Source organism: Notolepis coatsorum (genome assembly GCF_963971535.1).
Source record: "Notolepis coatsorum genome assembly, chromosome: 10".
Classification (NCBI taxonomy): domain Eukaryota; kingdom Metazoa; phylum Chordata; class Actinopteri; order Aulopiformes; family Paralepididae; genus Notolepis; species Notolepis coatsorum.
Window position 1 is genome coordinate 97,741,078 of NC_140174.1, and position 26,529 is coordinate 97,767,606.

A 26,529-nucleotide genomic window follows, 5' to 3' on the forward strand; every position below is an offset into this window, starting at 1 on the left:
TACATTTCAATTTATTTTCTTGTTTCCCTTTCATCCTTCTGTGATGTCGTTCCTCTTTTTCCTATATTCCTCCCACTTTTCCCATTTTGACTCAAATTTCTCCTCTTGCAGCCTCAGCATATGCGTGATTCTCTCCATTTCCTGTATCCCCTCTATTATCTCTGTCCATTGTTCCTTCGTCGGTGCTTCTACCCTGTACCACAGCTTAGTCAGTGCTTTCTTGGCTGCTACTAATAGTATCTTAATCAAATATTTGTCTTCTCCCTGAATGCCTTTCTGTGACAAGTTCCCTAGGTATAGTACTAGACCTGTCTGGGGTATTTCATAACCTACTATTTCATTTATTATCTCTCAAGTTTAAAGTTTCTTTAATAGTTGTCATATAGAAGTACAGAATACTTTTATACAAAATGCTTCTTAGTGTTATGCTCCAGAGACTGTGCTAGACAAGATAAGTATGAAATAAAATAGTATAGCATGTAAAATAGAAGTAAAAATAGAGGTCACAGGGAGCTCCAGTAGCTCACCGCGTACCTCGAGCGCTATTTCGGCGCCGGGGACAACCGTGCTCGTCACGGATCTGGGGTTTAGCAAGTTCGAATCCCGGACTGCAGCCGTGCCTTTCCCAGAGTGTCTTCCCCCCATCTGTACCCCATTCAGCCTGTTTCTGTCGGTCATCCTTGACCAGAGTAAATGCGATAAACGCAAAAAAGAGCCAGCGGAATGGCCAAAGTTTAAAAAAGAAAAAAAAAAATAGAGGTCACAGTGTTCAGTATAGACATATGTACAATGTTCGATGCAGAATAGAAGTAACTGAGTTACCATACAATATACAATATACTATGCAATGTACTAATATACAATACTATATAGTGCAAAGCAGAAATGGGATGAGGTACAATTTAGGTACAATTTACAGTAAGGTGTACGAGTTGTAGTGCAAATCCTTTACCAATAAATATAAAGTGTGTTTAGGTGATCTAAAGTGTGGAGAGTGGGTGCTGCAGTGTGTTGTTTGTTTAAAGTGAGTGTGTGCGTGTGGATGTGTGTGCGGTGTGCATTTGATGGTTGTTGCATAGTGTTCATTGTTCGTTGAGCAGCCTGATGTGTTACGCTTGGTACGCTTCTTTGGCATGATGGACCCAGATGACAGAGTGGAGATTGATGAGACCGGAGACAGAACGTGACGATGAACAGTTTACTTAACGACAAGGTACATATACGACTAACACACAGGTAACATTTAACAATGATCGCGCCCAGCAGGGCAGGACAGACAGGACTAAATACACAGACTAATTGACAAGACACAGAGGGTAATTTACAAACAAGACACAGGTGTGGTAGACAGAAACAATAGAACACAGAGTACACTGGAAAACAATAACAAATAACCAATCAGACTAAACATAATTACAAACCACAGACAGGGGAACACAAGACTAACAAAGTGGAGACAACAGACAATAAATACAACAAACACAACTGACAATAAATTACAATGAGTTGGTGTGTGAGCTGATGCCAGATCGGCATCAGCCCACCGGGTGGCAATGATGATTGAGTGTTATTGTTAATGAGGGTACTTGTGAATATGGATGTCTGAGTCCTGGTCCCACAGGACCAGGACCGGAGGAAGTGTTACAGTACCTCGCCCTCGAAGGTCGACTCCCAGGCGACCCAACAGGCCCCCCGGGAACGGGGAGGGTGGGGGGGACGGAAGCCGCATCGGCGAAAAGAGGAGGGGGGAGGATGGGGGTTCGAGGGACGGGGCCTGCGGGAACAGGAACGGGGGGAGGGGGCTGACGAGGAGGGCTGGAGCAGGGAAGGATGGGGGGAAGAGGCGACGGCTCCGGAGCACGACCTGGGGCTGGGGTCTCCACGGTGGCGAGACCCCCCGCCGAACCCCGAACCGGAGGCTCCCTGGCGACAGGACGCGGTGCAGGACCCCCAACCGGGGTGCGTGTTACTGTTCCGCAACAGTAAGTTACTTCCGGGGTAGGCCTGATTGGCCCCGACAGGCACGTGACGCGGCAAACTCAGGACGCGCAACGAGGCTGCTGAGAGCTGTCGCGCGGAAATAGGCTGTCTATTGCCATTCTCTAACACAAACTCTAACCTTAACCAGCTCCTTAACAGCGCCTAAACTTAACCGTTCTAACCTTAACCAACTCCGAAACAATGCCTAACCTTAACCTTAACCTTAACCATGCCTAACCTTAACCATAGAAAGAATATTGCCATTCTCTAAGACAAACTCTAACCTTAACCAGCTCCTTAACAGCGCCTAAACTTAACCGTTCTAACCTTAACCAACTCCGAAACAATGCCTAACCTTAACCTTAACCTTAACCATGCCTAACCTTAACCGGCGAAAGAATACACGTTAAAAAAAAAATCACGTTAAAAAAAAAAATTTGATGGGATTCGAACTCGTCAACAACGGACCGCAGGATCGCAGGACCGCTGCTCTGCCAGGTGAGCTGAAGCGCCGAATGAAAATCATGGCGGATTAGGACGGTTACATAATTCCGCACGCTCCGCGGAGCGTGCCGCGCGGCAGAGAAAGTTGCGCGTCACGTGCCTGTCGGGGCCAATCAGGCCTACCCCGGAAGTAACTTACTGTTGCGGAACGGTTAAAAGCAACCGGGGTCCCTCCGGCAGCGGAATCCGACGTCGTCCTCCAGGTCTGCCATGGTGGTGGCTCGTCTTCTGGAACCTCCCAGGGCGGAGGAGACCTCGACCAGGCCGGCGAGGAAGACCTGCGGTCCTGGGAACCCCTTCCCCTGGGGCTGTGGCGTCGGGATCCGCGCCCCATCCCAGACGCTCCCCTGCGGACCAGGCGACTCCCCACCCAGGGATCCAGCACCGGGGTGGCCGCGGCGCAAGCACCCGATGTCATCGGCGCCGCTAGCCCAGCCACTGCGTCCCCTGGTGCCAGACCCAGAGCGGTAGCCTGGTCGGCACGCAGGACGGAAGCGCCCAGGATCCCGAGCGCGAAGCTGGCTCCGTCTCTCCTCTCTGCCGGGTCCAAGTTTGGCGCGATCATTCTGTTACGCTTGGTACGCTTCTTTGGCATGATGGACCCAGATGACAGAGTGGAGATTGATGAGACCGGAGACAGAACGTGACGATGAACAGTTTACTTAACGACAAGGTACATATACGACTAACACACACAGGTAACATTTAACAATGATCGCGCCCAGCAGGGCAGGACAGACAGGACTAAATACACAGACTAATTGACAAGACACAGAGGGTAATTTACAAACAAGACACAGGTGTGGTAGACAGAAACAATAGAACACAGAGTACACTGGAAAACAATAACAAATAACCAATCAGACTAAACATAATTACAAACCACAGACAGGGGAACACAAGACTAACAAAGTGGAGACAACAGACAATAAATACAACAAACACAACTGACAATAAATTACAATGAGTTGGTGTGTGAGCTGATGCCAGATCGGCATCAGCCCACCGGGTGGCAATGATGATTGAGTGTTATTGTTAATGGGAGGTACTTGTGAATATGGATGTCTGAGTCCTGGTCCCACAGGACCAGGACCGGAGGAAGTGTTACACTGATGGCCTGGGGATAGAAGCTTGTTCTGAGTCTCTCCTATCTCTTCCCAATAGTTTCTTATTTTCTGACATCCCCAGAATATGTGTGTGTGGTTCGCTACTTCTTGTCCACATTTTCTTCAACATGGCTTCTGTGCTGGTGTGTAATTGCCCTGTATTTCTGGTGTTATAAATAATCTAATTATGTTTTTCCACCCAAACTCCCTCCATATCCTTGATCCTGTGGTTGATTGTTGTATCTTACATGTGTTATACCATTCCTCCCCTGTTATCTCTATTTCTAACTCTTTCTCCCACTTTTCTTTTACATACAAGGTTGTAATTCCCTTACTGTCCATTATTGCCTGATATAGTGCTGATATAACCCTCCCCTTCCTTCCTTCATATGATTTTACCATTATCCTAATTACCCCATTCTGTTCTTTGTCTCTGTCTTGTTTTATTTCTTTGTTATAGTAATCTCTAATCTGTCTCTATTCTCTAGTCTGAATCTTTCTTTAAATTTTTGTAGAGTCTGCATCTCCTCTCCTTCTATCATTGTACATATTGCATGCTACTGCCCTAAGCTGTGCTGCATAGTAATAGCCTTCTAAACTGGGTACTGCCATTCCTCCTTTCTCCTTTGGTAGTTGTAGAGTCCCATATCTGATCCTTGGTCCCCCCCCCCCCCAAATGAATCTTGATATCTGTCTATCCCATTCCCTGAATTGTTTTTGTGGTATTAATATAGGTAAAGACTGAAATAGGTATAATAACCTTGGTAATATGTTCATCTTAATGATTTCGATCCTTGAGCTGAAATCTAGGGGCATTACTGTCCATCTTTCTAGGTCTCTCTTGATTTTCTGATTAATCTGTGTATAGTTTGCCTCGTATAGCCCCTCCACCCCTCTTGTAATGTTCACCCCTAAGTACTTGATCCTATCCATGTCCCATTTAATTTGGTATTTGTCTTTGATCTTTATCGTTGGCGTGTATAGTTCAGTGCTAAAGTCTGTGTCTCCGTCACGTTGAGTCTATACCCTGAGTAATATCCATATTCTGTCAGTAAATCCATCAGTGTCGGAAAGCTTATGTCTGGTTGCCTCATATATACTATCACGTCGTCTGCGAACAGTCCCAATTTATGTTCTGTTCCCCTTATCTCCACCTCTTTGATGTCTTTGGTCTGTCTAATTAGTTGAGCCAGTGGTTCGGCGAAAGACAACAACCCTGTCTGGTAGCTCTCTCTAGTTTAATCCGGTCCGTCAGACTACCATTTACCTTAATCCTTGCCGTCGGTTCTTGATATAATTCCCTAATTGTTTTCATAGCGTTTTTGTCTAATCCAAATTTCTCCAATACTTTATATAGAAATATCCAGCTTACACTGTCAAATGCTTTTTCTGCATCTAGGCTAACTAATACGTTAGGGTATGGCTATAACCAAGTTCTGTGAGTATTGGTGACGCTCGGCGTCACTACTGCACTGTACCTCGCTCGTGCACGCGCACTGAATAAAAAATTCCACAATGTACCTTTACATCCCAACATCCGTCTGGCCACACCCCTATCAGCTTACCTACATAAGCAGGGGTGGGGCCACATACTCGCCTCCTTCCCAAGCTTTCATCACAAGGTGAGATCAAGGGCAGCAGCGGCGTCTGACGCCGAGCGTCACCAATACTCACAGAACTTGGTTATAGCCATAACCTAACGTTCTGTATCGTATGGCTCGGCTCGGCGTCACTACTGCACAAGGGAGGCCGAGCGAGAGCCATCGGCCGACAAATGTACCCCGCTGAGGCCCCCCACAACCATCAGATCAGGGAGGACCGAGCCCCCCCGACCCCCCCTAATGGAGGGCACCCCCCCTATTGGAGGATCACGGGAGGGCGACGGATCCAACAATGCGAAGAGGCACTCAAGCAACTCAACACACAGGGTGAGCAGACCGTGGCCTGACCCCACGACTACACACACGCACAACCCGCATGCCACCCGGGAACGAACGGAAGGAACAACCTTGTTACTGCCCCCAGAATCACGGGGTCAAGAGCAAACCCAACCCTGTGGCAAGGCCGTAGCAGCGGAGCGCGAAGGAAGACCCAGACCCACTGAAGGGACTGGATCCCCTGGAAAACGGGGGCCCGGAGAGGTCAATGACGCCAGGCATCAAGACCCCACCAGGCGGTCACTTAGTGACACCGCCCCCCACATCGCCAGCGTATTCGGATAAGGCCCCTCCAAGAGCGGGCCCTTTCCCCCCAATAGCACACCGCCTGGCACACTGACCCTGCAGAACAGGCAGTCAGCATGGCCGTAAGCACACAAAAAAGGTTAACCAACGGAAGCAGGCAGCGCACCGGGGAAACCAGGCAACAGGCTGTAACCTGAGCCTGGAGCACTGCGGACGAGACAGGCACCAAAGGAGTTAGCTGAGAACAGCCCCCCCGGCGGAAGGGGCGTATGCTGGCGTTGTTGCATGACCAAGCCTCCATTAAAAAAAAACCACCCAGAGGGGTTGAGGCAGAGAAGGCTGACATGATTGGCAGACGTCATGAACGTGCAGGGGCACACTCAACCGGGTAACCCGGGAGTTGACACTGCTCCAACACACCAGGGAATCAACCACCTTGTCGTTACCCTATGCGGTGGTTGTTCCTATAACCCCTCAAGAAAAAACTCCAAAACACACCTGCGGGCATAACTGGCTATACCGCAGTACAAGTGTTTCAGTTTTCAAAAAAGGGATATTCCAGGCCTACGGGTCGACGAAACATTACTTCGGACCGGGCCCGGCGGCACGGGAAGCACAGGGTTCCAGAGGAGGTCCAAGACCACCCCAACAACCCCCTCTTCGCCACGCGTGAGAGAGGAGCGAAAAGAATGGAGAACCAGCCCCAAGCACACCGCACTTGGTATTCCCAGGCGGTCTCCCAACCAAGTACTAACCAGGACCAAACCTGCGTAGCGGCCGAGATCGGACGAGATCGGCGTGTACAGGTTGGCATGGCCGTAAGCCATTACGACAGTGCAGAGTACAATATGTACCCAACAACGGTCTCCATAGCGCCCAACCCTGTGACACCCGGACCGACCTGGCATTTTTCCCCCCAAAAAAAGCACAAGTCCCTCAGGGTATCAGAACAGCAGATCTGCATCCCCGGCGGACAACGGGTTAACTGACCTGGACCAGCATGACCAGACCAGTCCCGTGTCCTAACCACGCCGACATGCCCACTCCAGGAGAGGGGGTAGGTATGCGTGTCGATCTAAAACATGAAAAGAGGGCGCCACCCAGACGGTCCTCATTTAGACCGTGCTCAGTGGCCCACCCCAAGGGCGTGAGACCCCTCTACCTATGTTCAGATCTATTCCGTTAACATCCCCCAGATATGAACGAGAATTCATCGAGACAACCTAGTAAACTGGCGCTCGGAAGAGACAAAACCCCATCCCAGTTGCCCTATAAAAACGCTGTTTCAACAAGCAACCAAGGCGCACTTAGCCCCTGTGTGATCCTGTAACAGAAACACACCGAGCCAGCACTATGTATGCGTCGAGACCCAAACACATCAATGGATAGTCTAGCAAGACACCAAACATTGTTCCTCCAAGTCGCCTGGGAGAACGACACGGAGCCGTCGTGCTTCATGTACCTTCCTCTTTTTATCCAAAAAAGAAAGAACACAGACTGACATGAATCCCTCGTGACGCAGACTGAGGGTAAATTTTTTTTACATTTTTACATCCCACCACCCTCCCATAGGGAGGAGGCGGAAATCCCCAGAGAGACTTCCCACGCGAGCTGTATAGATTGAAAAGAATATATTGCAACATTGAGCCATGTAAAATTTTGGTTTAGGGGTCTCCGAGGAGGAGGCACTGAACCCATACACACTCAATAATCGAATTGAATCGAATACACACACAATAGAGCAGGACTCCTTTTTGGAGTTCTACTCACCTTGACAATCTGAGGAGGAGGCTCTGCACTCTGAGGAGGCTCCCTCACATGGAAGGAGAGTCCTAACTCACAGAAGGCCCGAGTAGGAGCTTCGTGAGGAGGAGCCCTGACCCCTCCCTGAAACAGATCCATCATATGGACCTGAACAGCTCACGGAAGTCTTACCAACAGAGACACGCACAGTGACATACTCTGTGGCGGGGGAATTTCTGCGGTGCACACGCCCAATATTCCAGTGCGTGGGACCAGGAAACTCCCCCCCCCCCCCCCCCCCCTCTTACCCTGTAACGTGCCAAACAGCAACGTGACAGGAACCTTGAAGGACAGGAGGCCTTAACCCCTGCCCATCAAAGAAGGGGAGGAAAGGATTACCAGTTCACCCCTTTACGACCCCACACCCATGATACGATGTAACGACAAAAAAGAGTATGACACAGTCATAGTCAGCTACATGAAGCGTCTAACAGCTTCACACAGCTCATGTGCTAACCTGCTATCTGATTTTTACTAAGGAAAAAACACAGAATAGAGAGGGCCCCCTTAAGAGCCCCGGTACCAGACTTACACATGTGCTTCTGTGGCCAACCCAACCCAGTTGTAGATCACAAGATACACACAACCCTTTACCACCACAAAAAATGGCAATACACTCTACAGAGGAACGCCGTTTTTCATAATGAGAGAATACACAATTCTCGATTAGTATCGGCCACAGGCCTTGCTAAGCACACACGAAAAGTGACCAAACAATCTTTTCTTTTAGGAAAATACAGTTCCTCAAGCAGTTTTAGCACAACCCCAGCAATCAAGCCAAGGGTTACACCGTATCCCACCACATAGTGACACAATATATTGTAAACAACATGTCTGAGAGGAGGGTGAGGAAGTCCCCAGGGAACCGGGGGGAACACCCCTCCTACCTTACCCTTAATACGGCCAGTTGAACAGGTAAACCTGTTAATATGTGAACACACTGTTCATTGTCATTACAGGCTGAGAAAAGAATTCATTCTTCACTCATATGTCACTAAGCATAGCTTTATAGGTTAGTTTAACCCCCTTAGTTGTGAGTACACGGTACATGAACACACATGATGTTTCTCAACACAACAAACCAGATCATTTTTACATCTGTAACAAACAACCCGATTGATTGATTGATTGAAAAGTTTATTAACAGATTGCAGAATGGGTACAGTACAGTACATCTCAATACATACAATTGTTAAGGGGATGCAGACCAGAGAAAGACTTTCGTCTTGTTTCCACCAGGGTCCCCCATTTTCAATTCATCATAACATATATGACATACATGACATACAGATAGACAGTACTGCTACATCTATACATTTATGACATATCAGATTTGCAAATACAGTACTGTTTGTGATACAAAAGTGTCCAGAAAAGGAGTGTATATACATTTGGCGTAGAAACTGTACATTGGAGGAGGTTGGTGGGGTGGGGTTGGGTGGGTTGGGTGAGGGCTGTACATTGGTGGTGGGGGGGGGGGGGGGGGGGGTTGGGTAGGGGACACACACACATTTTACACTGTACATTGGAATATTGACAAAGCCTTACTTGGTCATTTACTGTACAACTAGGTTAGGACATTTGTAGGGGCCAGTTTCGAATTGCAGTCTCACGTAGGTGTTTTTTGAGAGTGTTTTTGAAGGTGGGTAGTGATTCACATTCCTTTACAGCTTTAGGCAGGGCGTTCCACATTGATGTGGCATAATTGCGAAACGTGTTTAGTCCCTTGTTTGAGCCGAATCTGGGTTTTACATGATTTGTGGAGCTCCCTCTGGTGTTGTGATCGTGGTATTCACTGACCTTTGGGAAGTATTTTGACATGTACATGGGTACCTTGGTCGCGTAGTGTATCTTGTAGACCAGGCCCATTGCAAGTTGCTGTACTCTGTCGTCTACTCTAAGCCATCCTAGGTTGTCAAAGTGGGCAGGGGTGAGGTGGGTTCTAGGAGTCAGGTCAAGTAGTAGTCTGACTAGCTTGTTTTGAGATGTTTGTAATTTGTTTTTTAGTGCCTTTGAGGTGCTTTGGTACCATGAGGTGCAAGCATAGTCGTAGTACCCTTGAATGAGTGCTCCTGCTAGAGTCTTCAGGGTATTCTTGTTTACCAGAGAGGAGATCCGGTACAAGAATCGCGTTCGTTGGTTGACTTTTTTTATTACATTGGATGCCATTTTGTCACAGGAAAGATTAGCCTCTAGGATGGAACCCAGGTAGGTAATTTCATCTTTCCTTGTGATAATATTGTCACCCACTGTAACCGAGAAGCCGTCGGTCTTGCTGAGTTTGTTATTTGAGCCGAAGAGAATGGACTCTGTTTTGCCCATGTGTAATGATAGTTTGTTGTCGGCGAGCCATATGCAGATTTTGCCTAGTTCCGAGCTGAGGGCTTTTTCAACCTGTAACTTGTTCTTGTCAGAGACCAGCAGGGCTGAGTCGTCCGCAAACAGGAACAAGTTGCAGTCACAAGCTGACGACATGTCATTTGCATAAATTAGGAATAGTAGCGGTCCTAGTATGCTTCCTTGTGGAACACCACAGCTCACTGTGAGGGGGGGGGATAGGGTACCGTTTACTTCCACCATCTGTTCCCTCCCCTCCAGGTAGGATTGTATCCAGCTCACTGATAAACTATCAAAACCAATTGCTTTTAGCTTGTCAATCAGAATGGTGTGATTGACAGTGTCGAAGGCCTTTTGTAGGTCCAGCATGACCATGCCGCAGTATTTGCCCGCGTCCACCTCTTGTTTGATGTGGTCGTTCAAGTAGAGAAGGCATGTGTCAGTGGAGTGGGATGTTCTGAAGCCAGATTGGAATTCGTAGATTAGATTTTTTTCCGCGAGGTACTTTTCGATCTGTTCGTATACTATTTTTTCCATGACTTTCGAGATGGATGTAAGGATAGAAACAGGGCGGTAGTTACCCGGGTCTAATTTGCTGCCCTTTTTGTGCAGGGGTGTTACTCTCGCAATTTTGAAGTCCTTGGGGACGTGTCCCTGTTTTATGGAGAGGTTTATTATGTGTGTGATGACTGGGGTGATGGCTGCTGCTGAGTCTCTGAGGAATTTGGAGGGGATGTTGTCATGGCCAGTGGCCTTGTTTGGTTGGAGGGCGCTCAGTTTTTTGAGTACCTCATCTGTAGTTACTATTTCCAGTTTGAAGTCGTCTTTGTGGACGCCTAGGTTCATGTAGTATGCTACTATGTGTTCTACCCCATACTGCCCTGAGTGGGAGGGTAGTTTGTTTACCAGTGTTGTGGCTATGTTTGTGAAGAAAGTGTTTGCATGGAGAAGCTAATACCAGTGACAAGACAATTCACACACAACTTGCGTCGTATCCTAAATGTAGTGCAGCAACACTCGTTTTGGAAAACATCGTTATTTACAAAACATTTAGAAGGGAAAGAAAGAAGAAGTGTTCAAGGTCCGGTCGGGACCTTTCCTACCGTGAGCGCAGACCAAGCGAACTGCAGTCTCTAACAGGGCACCGATAGTAAACACAGCATCTGTGTTGACGACACGGGCAGCGTCGCTGCTCCATCCCGCCGCTACGGTTCTCCTTGTTGACGCAGTCCTCGCCGGCCGGGCTCCGGGTAGGTTCGACTAACATCCTCTGTCAAAGATGACGTCGTAGTCAGAGTGTTTAAAGCATGTTATAGTCACAGAACGTTCAACAGTGTAGCATTAAGCTAACAGCCGAACGGCTGATAGCCACAAGCTAACGTATACCAGCCTGGTAAACACAGCGAGCCAACGCCGCAGCTAACAGCTGTGCGGCTAACAGGTAGGCCACAACTAGCACGCAAGCTAAGCAGCTACACCTGAACCCGTACACAAACGATATAACAAGCCACACTTCCGACAGGTCGCCGTCTGAAACCATCCTCCCCTTTAAGAGAGAAGAGAAAAATAGATGTCAACACAGTTTACAACGGTGATTTTACCAGACATCCGGCGGAGCCAGCACAAGTCCCATCTGGGCTGTAGCCGACTTGAACATGGATCTTCCGATAACGAACATCCATGCCCACATTTCCTCGTTAGGGTATACTCTCATTTGTATATGAAAGATGGGGCCTACACGGTGACAGAGAAGCATCCACTCGTCCAGAGAATCCTGGGATCACCAGTTACTGGTCGTGGCCCACTAGTTGACTATAATGGGCTTCAAACCAAGATCCTCCGCCGTCTAGGTGTTGTCTGCGGCTCTGCAGATCCTCCCGGTGTTAGAGGGAATCGGCGTAGGCGCCGCTGCGGCTCTGCAGATACTCCCAGCTCCAACTCGGAGTGGAAACGGAGAGAGAGAGAGAGATCAACAACAGTCCAACAGTACACAGAGGCAGTGCAGTTCAGTCCTCCCTTAGCTGAGTCCAGTATGAAATACAAGTGACTTGATCTTCGGTGTAAACTACACACAAGTTAGCTGAGTCCAGTACAAAACAAAACGGTACTTCTTCAGTGTTATCCAAACACACAATTTAGCTGAGTCCAGTACAAAACAAAACGGTACTTCTTCAGTGTTATCCAAACACACAATTTAGCTGAGTCCAGTACAAAACAAAAACGGTACTTCTTCAGTGTTATCCAAACACACAAAAACAGATAATCCAAAAAGGCTTGTTTCCAAAACTCACCAAAGCGCAAACGCGTAAAGCGGGCAACGAGGCGCAGCTCCAAACGGATGATCAAGATATTCACCAGCGGCGATCCAAAGATGTCCTGGAGGGAAAGTAGACGAGGCACAACAACGGGGGGAAGGCAGGCAGTAGCAGTAGTATTCAAAACGACCCGACAACGATTGAAAGAAGGTCCGAGTATATGAAGCCTCTGGAGCGCTAATCACAAACTACGACAGGTGCGTGATGGAATTGGTAATCGCTCCTGAAGCGTGTGGCGGGGAATGCACCAATCAACACAGTACCTTGAAGAAGCGTGTGGCAGGGAACGAGCCAATCCTCACAGTACCCCCCCCTCCACGGGAGCCACCCGGCGACCAGCCCGACCCGGCCGGATGGGAACGATGGAAGTCTGTGATCAGGCCGGGGTCCATGATGAGCTGGCGGGAGACCCAGCTCCGTTCCTCCGGGCCGTATCCCTCCCAGTCCACCAGGTACTGGAACCCCCGACCCCGCCGTCGGACGCCCATCAGCCGGCGGACTTGCCACTGGGGGTGTCCGTCCACCATCTCGGGAGGAGGCGGGTCCGGAGCAGGAGGCATCAGGGGACTGAGAGAGACAGGCTTAACCCAGGACACATGGAAAATGGGGTGAATGCGCATGGACGCAGGAAGCTTAAGACTCACCGCCACCGGACTGAGTACCTTCAGAACCTCAAAAGGACCGACGAACCGGGGGTTAAGCTTCTTGGCCGAGGACCGAAGCGGAAGGTCCCTTGCGGACAGCCACACCCTCTGCCCAGGGTGGTACGTCGGCGCAGGGACCCGGCGCCGGTCAGCCCCACGACTGGCGCGCTCCGATGACCGGAGAAGCGCAGTCCTGGTGATCTCCCAGACCCGACGGCACCGGTCGAGATGGTCCTGTACGGAGGGAACTGCCACCTCCGACTCCTGTGCAGGGAAAAGAGGGGGTTGGTAGCCCAGGGATATCTCAAAAGGTGAGAGGCCGGTGGCGGAACTGACCATGGAGTTGATGGAGTACTCGACCCAGGGAAGGAACCGGCTCCAAGAAGCGGGTTTCTCGGCAGCCACACACCGAAGAGCAGACTCCACGCTCTGGTTCATCCTCTCCGTCTGTCCGTTAGTCTGGGGATGATAACCAGAGGAAAGACTGACCGTTGCCCCCAATCCCCTGCAAAAAGCCTGCCATACCTGGGAAGTGAACTGGGGCCCCCGGTCCGAGACGACGTCCTGGGGAAACCCATGGAGGCGGAACACGTGGCGTGTCAGGAGGTCCGCCGTCTCGGCCACGAGGGAAGCTTGGGAAGGGCCACGAGGTGAACCCCCTTGCTGAACCGATCCACCACGGTCAGTAGGCACGTGTTCCCCTGGGAAGAAGGAAGACCCGTGACGAAGTCCAACGCCACATGGGACCAAGGGCGGCTCGGAATGGGAAGCGGCTGCAATAGCCCAGAGGGTGCCTGGTGGGAGGCCTTGCTGCGGGCGCAGACCGCGCAGGCCAGTACGAACTCCTTGACGTCGTTCCTCATGGTGGGCCACCAGAATCGATGAGCCAGGAAGGAGAACGTGCGATGAACGCCTGGGTGGCAGGCGAACCGGCTGGTATGGCCCCACTGGAGGACCCGGGACCGGACTGAGTCGGGGATGAAGAGGCGATGAACAGGTACATTGCCTGGAGCGTGATGGAAGCGTAGGGCACGCCTTACCACCCCCTCGATGCCCAAGGTGACCACTCCCACCACCCTGGCCTCTGGGAGGATGGGAGTCGGGTCCTCAGTGGTTGGAGCCCCCTTGGAGTGTAACCGGGACAGGGAGTCGGCCTTCATGTTGCGGGAACCCGGGCGAAAAGTCAGCGAGAAGTCGAACCGACTGAGGAAGCTGGCCCATCTTGCCTGCCGGCCGTTGAGGCGCTTGGAAGCACGGATATACGTCAAGTTCTTGTGGTCCGTCCAAATGGTGAATGGTTCCACGGCCCCCTCTAGCCAATGACGCCACTCCTCCAAGGCAGCCACAACCGCCAGCAGCTCCCGATTGCCGATGTCATAGTTCCTCTCGGCAGGGAGGAAACGACGTGAGTAGAAGGCGCACGGATGTACCTTCTGGTCCGTTGCCGACCGCTGAGACAAGATAGCCCCTAGTCCAGTATCCGAGGCGTCCACCTCTACGATGAACTGTCTCTTGGGGTCTTGGTGGAGCAAGACCGGGGCGGTGGTGAACCTCTTCTTGAGGGAACGGAACGCAGCACACGCCGCTGGGGACCAGTCAAACGGCAGGGCGGGAGAGGTTAGCCTGGTAAGTGGTTCCGCCACCTGGCTGTAGTTCCGGATGAATCTTCGGTAGAAGTTGGCGAACCCGAGGAAGCTCTGTAGCTCCTTCCGAGAGGTGGGTTCCGGCCACGCCTCCACGGCCCGGATCTTGCGAGGGTCAGCTCGGGTCAAGCCGCTCTCCACGATGAAGCCCAGGTACTCGACGGAGTCGGAGTGAAATCGGCACTTCTCTGCCTTGACGAAGAGCCGATTGTGGAGGAGGCGCTCCAGCACACGGCGGACATGCTGGATGTGTTCCTCGAGGGTCTTGGAGAAAATGAGGATGTCGTCTAGGTATACCACCACAAACTCCTCCAGCATGTCACAAAGGACGTCGTTCATGAGCGCCTGGAATACCGCCGGAGCGTTGGTGAGGCCGAACGGCATTACCAGGTACTCGTAGTGGCCCCTGGGAGTCTTGAAGGCGGTCTTCCATTCATCGCCCTCTCGGATACGGACCAGATGGTAGGCACTCCGGAGGTCCAGCTTGGTAAAGACGGTAGCCTGGGTGAGAGGCTCGAAGGTGGAGTTCATGAGAGGAAGAGGGTACTTGTTCTTAATGGTGATCTCGTTGAGCTGGCGATAGTCGATGCAGGGTCGAAGGTCTCCGTCCTTCTTCCCAACAAAAAAGAAACCGGCCGCCACCGGGGAGGAGGAAGGCCGAATGAGGCCTGCTTCCAAGGACTCAGAGATATATCTATCCATCGCTGCCTTCTCAGGGACGGTCAGACTGTAGAGGCGGCTGCCGGGAAGGGGAGCCCCTGAGCGGAGGTCGATGGCACAGTCGTAAGGCCGGTGAGGTGGAAGGGCCTGAGCCCGGGACTTACTGAAAACCTCCTTGAGGTCGTGGTACTCGGGGGGTATAGTCGAGAGGTCCGGGGGCGGCTCACAAAGGGGGCTCCGGGGCGAGGGACAGGGCGCCGCCTGAAGACACTGGGCATGACAGGCGGAGCTCCACCCCCTGATGGTACCGGAGGACCAGGCGATGTGGGGCTCATGCCAGGGCCTGCCCAGGACTACTGGGACAAGAGGGGATCTGTTGATAAAAAACTGGAGTTCACCTCCAAGGGTCTCACGAGGTCCTCTAGCGGAATGTTGGCCTGGGTAGCAAACTCGAAATCCAGGAAACTCTCATCAGCACCCGAGTCAATGAGTGCCTCCACCGTCGCCCGTTGGTCCGCCCAGGCCAGGGTGACGCTCATCAGACGGCTAGGTGGTGCACGGTTCTGGGAACAAGAAAAACGGCTTACCAGGATCTCCCGGGGTTCCGGCGAGCCTGGTCTTTTGGCCGGGTGGGGCAGTTGGAGATACGGTGCCCATCCCGGCTGCAGTAGAGGCAAAGGCCGGACCTGAACCTGGCCTCCCGTTCAGCCGGGCTAAGGTGTGAGCGTCCCAGCTGCATGGGTTCCTCCTCGGGCACCGAACGGGAGGGGAAGGAACCACCAGTTGTGGTGGGAGCAGGACGGACCGCCGTACCGTCACGAGTGCGGGGGGTCTGGGGAACTTCTGGGGGTCCCAGTCGGGCTCTCTCACGCCTTCTCTCCCGGAGGCGTCCGTCGATGCGAATGGCGAGGTTGAATAGGTCCTCGAGGGACTCAGGCTCCTCACGGGTCGCGAGCTGGTCCCTTACAGCGTCGTTGAGCCCCCTCATGAAGGTGAGACGAAGCGCTTGATCGTTCCAACCGCTCTCCGTTGCGGCCAGTCTGAACTCCAGCACGTAGTCGGTGACCCCGCCACTGCCCTGCCGGAAGGTGCCCAACCGAGCTCCTGGGTCCTGGCCACGGGCTGGGTGGTGGAAAACCCTGCGGAGCTCTGCCACGAAGTCTGGGTAGGAATAACAAAAATCAGCCCTCATTGCCCAGGAGGCAGTAACCCACTGTGCTGCCCGGCCTGAGAGCAGGTTAGTCATGTAAGCCACTCGGGCTCCCTCTGAAGTGAATCGGCTGGGTTGATGAAGAAAAACCAACTCACATTGCATGATGAATGTGGCACAATCCTCGAAGTTACCATTGAACAACCGTGGTTCGGACAGACGGGGCTCCCGAGGTGCGGGATCGGGAGACGCAGGGCCCGCCACGGCTGCGGGTGGTGCTCTGGCCGAGACTCCTGAAGCAGGTGGGGTTACAAGCAGGGCGTTAAATGCTTCGCTCAGAGTTTGTAATTGGTGAAGAATATCAGCCTGCTGATTACCCTGGGCTGTCTGCAGGGTAGCCAGAGAGCCAAGGGACTCCTGAATAGGCAGGACCTGGGCTCGGAGCTCCTGTACAGCAGCCGCAGCCGCACCTAACTGTAGGCTGTGGTCGTTGGTCAATTCAATCTGGACCGCCAACGCTGTTCTGACTCTGTCTGTGTCGGCTGAGGTCGTCATGGTCGGGTCGTAATGTTAGGGTTTGAAACCGACCTCAACAGCACGGCACAGACAGGTAGTTCAGAGTTAGCCAAACACTAGGGCGTATTTATTACAGAATCAAAAAGAGCCAAATAACAATTCTGAATCAACAAAAAAGGAGAATGCCTTCGGCAGAGTTGTCTGCGGCTCTGCAGATCCTCCCGGTGTTAGAGGTGGGGAATCGGCGTAGGCGCTGCTGCGGCTCTGCAGATACTCCCAGCTCCAACTCGGAGTGGAAACGGAGAGAGAGAGAGAGATCAACAACAGTCCAACAGTACACAGAGGCAGTGCAGTTCAGTCCTCCCTTAGCTGAGTCCAGTATGAAATACAAGTGACTTGATCTTCGGTGTAAACTACACACAAGTTAGCTGAGTCCAGTACAAAACAAAACGGTACTTCTTCAGTGTTATCCAAACACACAATTTAGCTGAGTCCAGTACAAAACAAAACGGTACTTCTTCAGTGTTATCCAAACACACAATTTAGCTGAGTCCAGTACAAAACAAAAACGGTACTTCTTCAGTGTTATCCAAACACACAAAAACAGATAATCCAAAAAGGCTTGTTTCCAAAACTCACCAAAGCGCAAACGCGTAAAGCGGGCAACGAGGCGCAGCTCCAAACGGATGATCAAGATATTCACCAGCGGCGATCCAAAGATGTCCTGGAGGGAAAGTAGACGAGGCACAACAACGGGGGCAGGCAGGCAGTAGCAGTAGTATTCAAAACGACCCGACAACGATTGAAAGAAGGTGACTTCCGGTTTAGCTACAATATGTAGCGCACGCGTTTGGTAACAGCTCCGCTCCCGTCACCGTTAATTTCGTTCAAAAACATTATTTTAACAAATACCAATTAGATTAAACCACATCGTATGTATTAATAGGAACTTCTACTAACTATATCAAAAGACATAAAGACTCAACATGGATGGTAAGGATAAGAAAAAGGTTGGAAAGAAACACGAAGCAGCAAATCCAACGGCGACGATTGAGACACGTTCAAAAAAAATAACAGGCGACGCGGTGGCAGATCCGTTGTTGACAATCCCCGATGAGAATATACCGGGACCATCGGCGACTGGCTCCGAGAGGGAGACAATAGAGGACAACATAACGGGAACGACAGGAAAAAGTACCGTGAGGGACAAAGCAGAGGATTTTGAGAAGATAATAGCCAACAAATCCATCGCTCCCATCACTGCACCTACAATATCAACTGACACAGGCAGTGCAATTACTCAACCCGACTTCAACTCTCTGACTATCCTGATGAAAGAACAGATGGTCGCTTTCAAATTACATGTCGCACACATCGATACTAAATTCGAACACATCGATGCTAAATTCGAAGAAGTTATGAAAGCGGTCGCTGTACAGTCCGTGCGAATCACGACAGTGGAGAATACGGTGACAGAAATTACACGGGTAGTCAAAGAGAACAAGAAGAACGTCAACGATGGATTGACAGAGTTAACGAAGGAGATAAAAAAGGTGGAAGAAGCATGTCGGATAAAAATACAAGAAGTCAAAGATGAAGCGATGGAGAGGCTGCTCGAGACCCAACGTTACTACAGGCGAAATAATATCCGCATTGTGGGACTTGATGAATCAGTCAATTGCACAGACGACAAGTTTCCAACAGTGTTAGCAGAGATTTTGGGTAACAACATTCTAACCACAGAGCCGATAGTGGACCAATGTTACAGAATCGGTACTCGAGAACAAAGAGGCAACGGTCCAAGAGTCATCATTGTTACTCTGCGCAAGACGGCAATAAGAGATGACATCATCAGAGTTGCACGTAACCAAAGGGGGAAACTGAAATATGGTGAAAATTCAATATTTATCTACGAAGATCTATGCAAAGAGGCCATCGCTCAGCGTTTCCCCGACAAGGAGGTGATGCAGAAGTGTGGCCTCAGACCAAGGCTAATATACCCGGCACTATTATCGATCGTGGGAAAAGACGGCCGGAGGGAAGGATTACGCACGCCTAAAGATGCCGAGGAATACTTGAATCTACATGGAGCAGGTCCCCCAGGGCAGAACGCAACACTGTCTCGCACCAGATAAGCCTACTCATCTCTCTCTTTCTCTTTGTATTTCAGTATTAGAATGACTTTACCACGACTCAACAAAACATAACAGCAGTCTGTTCGTATATACTAGGGCATTCTACAACCTTCTAGAATAAAATGCACCATTACAACGAAGGCATGCAACTTTAACATTAACATCCGGTGTGTATAAGCATATGATCAATTGACTGATGTTTAATCAGGCCTTGATAAGGCTTTAAAAAAATCAGCCACACCTAAATGTATGAGCACAACAAGGTTATTCTAATCATTTAAATAATCACTCCACTGATTTAGAGATTGGCACAATGTAGCTCTAAAAGTCTCTGTTTTTCTCTTTTATCTATGTATTAAATTTTATTCTAGTGGTTTCTCCACGTTGAGTTTTATTTTAACTCTCACTCCCTTTTTTTTTTATCTTACATTGTTCTTTTCTATTTTTCTTCATTTTAAGGTGTTAGTGTTTGTCTACAATCTTTTCCTTTTTCTGATGTTTCCTACATAAGTTAGTAGAAGGTTCAAATGAATATATCAATGAAGGTATTCTTTTTTCATTTTTCATAATATTTTACTACATTAAGGGAAGAAGCGTGTGGCAGGGAACGAGCCAATCCTCACAGTAATCTGGTATATTCTGGTAACAACTTATGTTGACATGTGCGTCTCTGAAAGACATTCATTAATATCTATTTATCAGGTTTGGCAACTATAATAATAACAATGATTTAGGCCTTAAAATGATTTGGTAAGAAATGCTGTCTTAAGCAGAGCCGTTAAGGGTAAGTCACGTCTACATTTCAAATTCAAAATAGCTGTTTGGAGATTGTAGGAAAACCGGTTGTGATGTCACTTTCTGTGATGTCATCACCCTGCAATCTGGGCCTTTATAACTGCGGCCCCAGGACTGAGAGGGGCAGATGAATGAAGGATATGAAAGAAGGAGATGATTGAGATGCAGAAGAAGATTTTGAACAAAGCTTCAACCACTCTACATATCTGCGGCGCTATACACAGAAGGAGATCACGGACGACGGTGCTCACCAACCAATGAACATTCTTGTAAACAGTATTTTGGAGATCCAACGCAAACCTTGAATTATTGTAACCATCCAGTGTTTTTGAGCAACAGCAAACGTTTTTACAAAGCAGCCATCGTCTGCTTCTGTTAATAAACTGCCACAATTCAGGAGCGCATGTTTGGACCTCCATTTCTGCCAAGAAGGGTACAGTTGGGTTAACACCAACGCAAGTACAGAGAACAGAGTATCAGGTTAAATGATACTACAGACCCCTTCCCCTTCCATCGCTATGATATCAAAGATTGTTTCAAATAAATATTTCTCACTTTCTGGTGGAGCATATACATTCACTAGTGTTACCATTTGACCTTCCATTTTCCTCTTGACCTCCCCTCTTTATCCCTTATTTCCCTGATCATTTCAAACTTCACTGTGTTCTTAATTAGTATAGCTACTCCTCTTCTAAGGTTCTGTTTAAAATAACTATAAAACAGATTCTCATACCCGAATCTCTTCAGCTTTTCATGTTCTTGTGATATTAGATGTGTTTCTTGTAAGAAGATAACCTGCGCCTCTTCTTTCTTAAGTTTCGTCATCACCTTACTCCTTTTAATCGGATTATTCATACCATTCACATTCAGCAACATCATTTTGATACCCTTAACTTGTGTCATATTTATTTTCCAAATGTTCTCCCATTCTACCCATGTCACATAAAATAATATTTGTGGTTGTAGCCACTGCTATCCCTGTCTGATTTACATACATATAACCATAATCAACATTAACTTCAACATTAACACTTGGAACTTCCATGGTAGTTGAGGGACTCATTCGTCTCCCTCTTTCCCCCGCTGGCTGGCGGGTGGGGAGTAGTGGCTCTCCTAGTGAGAGGGCTCCCCCTAGTGGCTAAGAAATGCGCACTATACATGTCCAGCTCGTTCTGTGTGCGACCGCCGAGCTCCCGGTCATAAGCTCTGCATTAGTCACTTTCATGTTCCCGTCTATTTGTATTATGTGTCACGTGTAATCCTGTGGTTCTTTCATATCAGCCTCAATATATCTCTTGAATCTCCATGTCCTTTTTTATTACTTTTGGTATAATTATCTCGTATGTACTTTACCATCTTCTCATTGTATAAGTCCTTTTCATGTTTACCTTTACTTGTATTGTGTGTGTCCCATGTATACCAGTTTAATGTGTATTGTACTTATCCTTCCCTGGATCACCGTGTCCCCTCTCGTCTCCTCTCTGTTCCCCTTCTCAGTGTCTTTTCGTCTTTCTTCTCAGTTGATCCGCTTTGAATCGGTTCAGATCTCCTTCACCGTCCCGTCCTCCTCTCCTCTTCCTCGTCCCCCGACCCTGGTCCATCTTCTCGCCTCCTCCAACCTCTGCATCAGCGTCGGTCTCTCCTCTTCTCCTCCCGGCACCTTCCATCCTCTCCGGTCCATGTCCCTCGTCGCTTCCCTCATGTCGTTGTACACCTTTATGCCTTCTTTCCAATGAACCTTCAGCGTGGTCATTGGTGATTGAAATCTGATTCCTTTATCTTTCAGAGTCTTTTTTATCTGAACATAGCTCTGACGCTTTACAGCCACCTCTGTTGAATAGTCATGGTTGAAGGTTATTCTCTGCCCCGCCACCTCCATCTTCGTCTGCCAGGCTGCTCTGAGAATGTTTTCTTTGACTTCGAATTTCAAGAGATTAACTATAACTGCTCTCGTGGTCTGTTTATCTGTGGCTTCGGCGCTAGGGTCCTGTGTGCCCTTTGAATCTCTATCTTGGCGGGGTCTGACACTTCAGTTTTCCTCGAATTAGGTTGTCTACATATTTGGTCATCGAGTCTCCTTCTACCCCTTCTCTCAGTCCCCATATTCGTATATTATTTCTCCTCGACCTCCCCTCCAAGTCTGTTAGCTTTTCTCTCAACATATTTTGTTGTTCGAGCGTCGCCTTTAGAATTTCTTGTATTTCTGTATTCCATTCCTCCGTTTCAGCTGTCCTTCCTTCTAGCATCCTTATATCTTTCTCTTGTTCCTGTAGTTTTCCATCAATTGTCTCGAGTCTCTTATTTATTTCTTCTCTGAGCTCGTCCTGACCCTTCTTTAATTCTTCCCTGAGTCTGTCGATGTCGCTCCGAATGCTCTGCGTATTAGCTTGGTTAGCTATTGCGCTAGCTTGTTGGTTAGCTATTGCGCTAGCTTGTATGCTAGTCTGTACCAGGTGGGTATCTCTGGTCTGTCGCCCTGCGTCATGCTAGCTTGAATTACCTCCTGCGCCACCTCCTCGTGTCGATAACTTTCCTCCGGTGTTTGTACTTCTTCTGGGGTCCCTTTTCTCTCGCTTTTTCTCGTGTTCATCCTTACTTTTCTCTTATATCCTTGAATTGTCACTTTTTATTTTGTTTTAGATAGTTTTACTTCCTTTTTTCGATATTCTTTGACCGGGAGCTCTTTTCTATGGCCGCTTACCCGAACATCTCAAACCGGAAGTCTATACCTTTTTTTCAACTGCAAATTATGTCCCCAATGGAAAACTTAACGTCTGCAATAAAAATATACAGTATACAGTACAGTTTTATCTAATTAGATAATGTTTTCAGTCTGTTCACCTCACTCTCGATATAATCAATATAATATAGTGCCAGTGTATCGATATATAAGAACAGCACTCAAGATATTGCAAGATATCGCTGGATAATCTTTTTTTCCCCCACCCCTAGTGATTTGTGTATTTTCAGATGTATAAGAGGAGGATGGTTGGACACTAGAGAAACACAAAGTACCTGAGCCAAAAGCATATAGATAAAACCTTTAACCTTCTGTAGTGTGACAGTGAAAGGGTTAACCTTCTGTAGTGTGGTAGTGAAAGGGTTAACCTTCTGTAGTGTGTTAGTGATAGGGTTAACCGTCTGTAGTATGGTAGTGAAAGGTTAACCTTCTGTAGTGTGGTAGTGAAAGGTTAACCCTCTGTAGTATGGTAGTGAAAGGTTAACCTTCTGTAGTGTGGTAGTGAAAGGTTAACCTTCTGTAGTGTGGTAGTGAAAGGTTAACCTTCTGTAGTGTGGTAGTGAAAGGGGTAAAGGTATAACTTTTTTCGTTCCTTTTTTTCTCTCACGTTATTGTAAGTATTGATTGTTAAATATGTGTAATTGACAGACCATCTATTTCTATTGTTTATTTATTGTTTTGAGTAAGGGGCAGGCAAAATAAGATGTTCTTCTGCCTGCTCCTTTTCACTCATGGAATGTGCTAATTGAGAGGTGCTTTTTATTATGAAATCATACTATTGTACTTGTATGGAACTGTGCACCATGAACAGAACAAATACAAATTAAATTAAATGAAAGGTGCTGTAGATAACATTTTAATGTAGAGTAGTAATAATAATAATAATAATACACAATAAATAATAATAATTACATCCACAGAGCTTTTAGAAAAGTATTGCTTTTCCCCAAAAAAATTATATTGATTAATGAATTTATAATTTTAGAAATGTTGGCGGGTCCAAAATGAATGTTGTACATGTTGCATGCATGTATCCCCTCCCTACTTCCAATTTCCCCACATGGAATACACCTGATTAGATTAAATGACATGCTGGTGCTCTAGTGTGACATCTAGTCACTGAATGTTATCAATACCCCTATTATTGGGGTTAACTTGTGGAACAATGCTGATATACAGTTAAGAATGAGTAATTCAATTTTGTTTTTTAAGAAAATGGTTTGTAAAGCTATTTCTGAAAACTACAAAGGTGAATAATACTGTTCTTTGCTATTTTCTTAAAATTTTGGTAAGAATATAGGACAGGCATATACTGTATAAGCCTTATGCTTCAGTCTGTACCTTTTCAGTCACTGTAAAATCAAATATTGTTAAATGATTGTTGTGTATATTGTATTGTGTGAGATGATGACTGAATAAACTACTGCTACTACTACTACTACTACTACTACTACTACTACTACTACTACTACTACTACTACTACTACTACTACTACTACTACTAATGTTATCAATAGCACCTTTAATTATCATAATACATTTTTGTTTTAAATAGATTTTATGACCCCAAACATAAAAGCTATTTTCAACATAGAAAGATGGTTAAGAATCATCAGTGCCGTCATTAGATTGGGTGCCATGACTTTAGCTTGAGAGCCACTAGCATACAAATGGAATTTATCCAATACATACCATATAAAGAAATATATCCAATATATATTTAATTCATCTTTTGGAAGATTTCTATACACTCAGTGGCCACGTTATTAGCTACACTTAATGCACAATCAACACACTCAAAGGTGAGTGTAGCTACTTTATTAGGTGTAGCTAATAAAAATGGCCGCTGGATGTAATTGTCAGCAGCATGGGACCTCATTCTACCTTTCCTCTTGGTGCAGTGGTACTGTGTGTTGTGCTGGAGGTGGGGGTGGGGGATGGCGCAGGGGGCTGGCGGGGCACTGAGGAGCTGCTGGGGGCTGCTGCTGCTACTCAGACCGCTCTCACAGGGGTAGGGGGAGCCCACCGCTTCGGGGGAAGCCCTCACGGCCCGGCCCTCCCCTCTGAAGGGGCTGGACTGGACTCTCTGGTGGGTGGTACTGCGAGGGACAACCGGATAGTCTTTGCTGAGAGAGAGAGAGAGAGAGAGAGAGAGAGAGAGAGAGAGAGAGAGAGAGAGAGAGAGATGTGAGAGTATTAAAGCAATGACAAAAGGACCTCAGTGATGTGTGGTTTTGTTATGGCCTCAGGTATCATGTCAAGTCAAGTCATTTATTTATAAAGCACGTTTAAAAACTCAAGAGCCAACCAAAGTGCTGTACAATCAAAGCATAAGATCAATGTCATAATATAAAATACACAAATACAAAAATATAAAAAGGCACAACAGGACAAGACAGTACATTCAGAGAATAGTGTAGTATCATTTCAGGGTCAAACTGTTGTATGAGTCTGATTTCCCCCAAGGTCGACCTCTACTGGACGAGTCTGATAACTGTAAGATGCAGTGCACACACCTTAGAATAGATTCATTTTTGTTATATAGATATCACTACTCTAGACACATGTCTTATAGACACCTCCTTGAGGGTGACGGTCACGTCCTGTGCCCTCTGCCACGGTAAAACATAGTTTAAGTCTTGAGACAAAGCGTTTAGTATACAGGCGTAACAGTAAACACAGGCTTCTCCTCTCCCCCACGCTGGAACTTAGTGAAACAATGGGAACTGGGTTTCGAGGTGACTAAATTTAGCATTTGAATAAGTTCTCAGGCTCCTACTAGAAGCTAGAAATAGCATCTGAATAGACAGGCTTGTTTACCCAAGCCAGACCTCCCCGATACCGGCTGTAAAAGATAAAAAGCCATTTGGGGTGTTGTGAAATAGGACCGCTTCAAAGGAAGGCCAAAAGGCAGGCAGGAAACCCTTTTGGTTTGCCAGGACACAGGAACAGCGTTCAAATTGAAACATTGATTTAATATAATTGAATATCAATAACCATACAGGAAATAGCCATAAAAGTAAAGTTGGTTAGCTTAAAAACCCTATGTAGGACGTGTTTGGACTTATTAAAGGAAATATAGTTAATGTGTAATGACATTAGAAAAACTAGCTTGGATTAAAGAAAACTTACCAGTGAATTTAGATATTTGGAGAGTAAATACTTTGATTTAAGGATAATGTACTTGTTAAACAAACCTAACCTAAATCAAAGTAGACAATAGTAGGGAAACTCTACTGTTGTTAAGTCTAAGGCAGTCAGTAAAATCAGTTATAAAGTAGACTCTTACTTCACCTTTGCATTTGAATCAAATAGGTTAACTTAGGTATTTAAGTCACTAGGAAATTCGGCAAAAGCATTAACCTATTAGTTTATTAAAGTTAAGAAATACTCCTGGGATTTTAAGATAGTAAAATTAACCCATATACCTTTAAAAAGCTAAAACTCCAGAACAATATTCTTGTTAGAAATATTTTAAGGACGGCCTCTTAAAAGTAATCAAAATGGCCGCGATAGATTCCCCCAATCAGGAGGTAGAAATATTTCCCTCTGACGTAAGACTCTAGCGTCCCCTAGGAGGAGGAGTCAAGACTTTAAAATAGCTTGCACGACAGAAGGAAAACACACGCTTTTCGAACACCACCCACAGGAGAGACGGCGAATAGAGGAACTGCTGGAGCTGAGAACGAGAAAACAATCTCTTTGTTTTTCTAGAAGACGCCACCATCAACTCATCAGCCAGTGAAGATCATTCTTTTTATTGTATCTGATTATACTGGTATTTAATGACAAACGGCATAGAGTTTGCTTCCATTAAATATCATTGCACAATTCATTTTCCATTGAACCAGATCCTTGTTATTTCACTTTTTGACTCTGAAATAAAACTGGATCCGAACAATAACCAACTCTCCCTCCTCCTCATTTGGTGCTTACTCCACTGCCGTGCTATAAGACAGGGCTGGTCTTATTATCAGTAAATAGGGGGTAAGGTGAAATTTAGAAAAACAACGCAGAG

At 47.6% G+C, this 26,529-nt stretch overlaps 1 protein-coding gene across 1 annotated transcript in view; it reads right to left on the reverse strand.

Moving 5' to 3' along the window:
• tbx5b (T-box transcription factor 5b) overlaps positions 1 to 26,529 on the reverse strand; it is a gene marked incomplete at both ends in the record, with an annotated part of 71,210 nt that overhangs the window by 1,370 nt on the left and 43,311 nt on the right. The window contains one exon of the mRNA XM_084322488.1: positions 24,396 to 24,637. Within this exon, the coding sequence (XP_084178614.1) occupies positions 24,396 to 24,637 (242 nt within the window). The remainder of the gene's footprint in view (positions 1 to 24,395; positions 24,638 to 26,529) is intronic.